Consider the following 3,750-nt stretch of genomic DNA (forward strand, 5'->3'; position numbering starts at 1 on the left):
ATACATTCGGAAGGGAAGAAAGTACCACTTCAGTTTATGGACCAAAATTTGGACCATGAATATACACACACGTACACACATGCATGCTACACACACAGACTTCAAACTTACCTTCCAGACCAAGTCCAGGTATCTAAGTTTAGATAGTGCAAATCATTCATCCTTGTTTGCTAAAATAAAAATGTTAAATTGGTCAGTGTTTTACAATTTTTTTCTTTTTTTTTTAGACAGAGTCTCACTTTGTCACCCTTGGTAGAGTGCTATGCTGTCATAGCTCACAGCAACCTCAAACTCCTGAGGTCAAAAGATCCTCTTGCCTCAGCCTCCCAAGTAGCTGGGATGACCCACCTGCCACAACACCTGGCTATTGTTTTACATCTTTTATGAGCTAAAATTATGGTTTTAAAATAAACTCAGATTAAAAAGAGACTATCTCTATTTTACTTAACATCAGAAGTTTAAATATTGGAAAATAATGCCAAGTATTAATACAATTAATAGAGAGCTCCCAAATCAATGTGTGAAAGGGGAAAGGAGGAAATGGGTTTAAACTAGTAAGATTTAGATTAGGAGAAATTAAAAGTTTTCTGATACTGCACTGAAGTAAAAAATGCTCCTCATTAAAATATCATTTATACTGAACCATGATTACTCATATATTGTCTGTCTGGGAAATAGAAGATAATAAAAGTTATTATTGAATGTTAATTTTAACAACTAGACCATATGAATGTTCACTTATTCTGAAAAATCAGAGGCTAAATTTTTATAAGAAGTATTACACATAAAAATTCCATTTCCATTAAAAACACTAACCAAGACACGTCCGCCAAAGACATAACCCTTATTTCCAAGAACTGCACATGTGTGTGCGGCTCGTGGCTGTGGTGGAGCTCCAGCCTGCAAGCAGAGATCAGAAGAGATTGCAAAGATTTAAACACTCTTAACATGCCACACTGCTCTGCTAGGTCTGAGAATGCTTTCCCAGTAAGTCACATTACCTACGTATCATAATTTAACTAAAAACCCTCACGCAAAAGTCCATTCTAAATAGTAACAATCATACACAACCACTGCTCTTCAGAATAACATTTATTCTCTCTGATCTTTCTTTACATTTAAAAACGTTTTTCTTAAATACGTGACACTATTTAGCAAAACAAAATTTCATATAAATTTTTGCTCAAAATACTATATAATGATTTTAAAAACAAAATTTAAAAATTCACTCTCATTTCCTCTCCCCTCTCTCTCACACTCTCACACACACGGAGTTAACATGAGGAATGAACAGGCATACTGTGATCTCTGAAACTCTCATAAATTAAGTATGTTCCCCAAACTCTTAGTGCTTCAAATTCACATAAGAATTTCACTCTTGGCTTGAGCCAAAGAGTGCTTTACTCTTACGGAGCACTTAACATTAACTGATAACACCTCTCTATGTTTTGAATGAAGAAAGCAGATTTTTTTCTTTTTCTTTTTTGAGACAGAGTCTTACTACGTCACTCTCAGTAGAGTGCAGTGACATCACAGCTCACAGCAACCTCAAACTCTTGGGCTTAAGCAATTCTCTTGCCTTAACCTCCTGAGTAGCTGGGACTACAGGCCCCCACTCCAATACCCAGCTATTTGTTGTTGTTGTTGTTGTTGCAGTTGTCACTGTTGGTTAGCAGACCCAGGCTGGGCTTGAACCCACAGCCTTGATGTTTGTGGATGGTGCCCTAATCACTGAGTTATGAATGCCAAGCCAGCAGATCTTTTCTTTAGAGAAGTTTTCAACTGGTAGGAAAAGAGAGAATATAAGGGGGTAGATGAATAAGATAAGATTATCTGTGTAGGCTCAGTGTCTGTAGCTCAGTGGCTAGGGCGCTAGCCACAAACGACGAGGCTAGTGGGTTCAAATCCAGTCCGGGCCTGCCAAACAACAATGACAACTACAACCAAAAAAACAGCCAGGTGCTGTGACGGTAGCCTGTACTCTCAGCTATTTGGGAGGCTGAGGCAAGAGAATCACTTAAACCCAAGAGTCAGAGGTTACTGTGAGCTGTGAAGCCATGGCACTCTACCAAGGGGAACATAGTAAGACTCTGTCTCAAAAAGAAAAAAGAAAAGAAAAGATTATCTGTGTAATTTACACGTTTTCAGATAGGTTCCTTTATTTATGTGTATTTCATAAATATATAATGTATGTATTTATGTATATTTATGGTGAAAAAATGAAAGGAAATGGTAAGAATAATTTAGCTGCTACCTACAGAACACTCAAATAAATGATAGCCATTTAGAATTTTGGTTCCTAGCTCTTCTAGCAAAATAAAATTTGCATTACTCCATGGCTCAGCTGAAATTTTAGAAGAATTATTCTACTTTGTACTCATTTAGTATAAAGCATCTAGTTTTGTTTTCTTATTTATCAAATACAATTAATAGTCAACCACAGTTTCTGAGGAAACTGAGTCCACAGAATTCAAACAAAAACAAAGACATGGCATTGGTATTATTCTGTGTGCTTTACCGAATAAGTAACATACAATGTTCATTAGGTTTTTCTAAATATTGAAAATAACTAAAATATCACTATTATTACCATATTGGTCTTTTAGGGGGGAAAATCCCATGTACAGAAATATCGTCAGCCCTCCCACTTTACAGATGAAACACTGCAGCCCTTCCCTGACAATCAGAATGCACACCCAGCTGTCGGCCTCCACACCATCAGTCCAGGGTGCGCCCTGGCTTTGTGCTGTAGGTATTTGGAAATAAAGAATTAATCTAAGAATAATTCTAAAAAAATTAAAAGAACAGATTGCAGCTACAACCATATCAAAAAAACTTATAGGTAAATGTGTAAACAGCGTAAGAATTTGAGTGAAGACATCATCAGGGAAATGAAAGTGAATATACTGTAAAATACTAACTAAAATGTCCTCGTGTATGGGTGCGACATTGGAGCAGGAGGAGGAAAGGAATATGGAGTAAGGTCAGCAGTCAGGGGAGGCTGGAAGTCAGAGAACTGACTGATTGTAAACCGTTACCTGGGCTCCTTCCCCCGCAGAGCACACTATAAAATTATGTCTTTGGTTGTGTCAGATCTTCCCTTACTCTCTAAGGAAGCAGAGGGTTAAGGGGTCTGAAAGAGATGCAGGGTTGTTCTAAGACTGCTTGTAAACATTGACCCAGTACAGTGAAAGAACCTGTGTAGCCAGGGCCGTGTCCCTCCTGCAGGAGCCAGCCTGCCCAGCCCCCACAGGAGACGGTGAGCCCACAAAGAGAAGCGGGGAAGGGCAGACAGGGGCTGAAAGAGGCAGACAGGGAGGCTGTGATGCTGCTGAGGAACTCGCTCAGCTCCTGAGGCTCAGGCCCCGGCCTTGGTGAGCCGTGCCAAGATGCTTTCCAGGCCTGAGGGAATTTGTTATTGCTTAAGACAATTTGAATCTGTGTTTGGTCACTAGCAAATGAGAGTATTGATAACGTATTTTTGTCATGCTAAATTGAACATACCTCTAAATTTAAGGGTTTTTGAAATAGGACTTTTAAAAGTGGACTTTGTTATTATAAAAGGGCTTTTAAAGCCTTTAAATCAGAATATGACACTTGTGGGTAAAGAATGATAATTGAACCTCTTTAAAAGACTTTTGGGGGGGATGGTACCTGTGGCTCAAGGAGTAAGGTGCTGCCCCCAATATACCAGAGGTAGCAGGTTCAAACCTACCCCCAGACAAAAACTGCAACAAAAAAAAAAAAAAA

The 3,750-nt window shown here is 38.7% G+C and overlaps 1 protein-coding gene across 1 annotated transcript in view; it reads right to left on the bottom strand.

The window, feature by feature from the left end:
- Window positions 1-3,750, bottom strand: part of KLHDC1 (kelch domain containing 1) — a 43,343-nt gene that overhangs the window by 18,330 nt on the left and 21,263 nt on the right. The window contains 3 exon segments of the mRNA XM_003792163.3: window positions 112-170; window positions 817-959; window positions 1,021-1,028. Coding sequence (XP_003792211.1) covers window positions 112-170; window positions 817-959; window positions 1,021-1,028 — 210 coding nt within the window.

Source organism: Otolemur garnettii, unplaced genomic scaffold, assembly GCF_000181295.1.
Source record: "Otolemur garnettii isolate 467f Iridium unplaced genomic scaffold, OtoGar3 scaffold00054, whole genome shotgun sequence".
NCBI classification, from domain to species: Eukaryota; Metazoa; Chordata; class Mammalia; order Primates; family Galagidae; genus Otolemur; species Otolemur garnettii.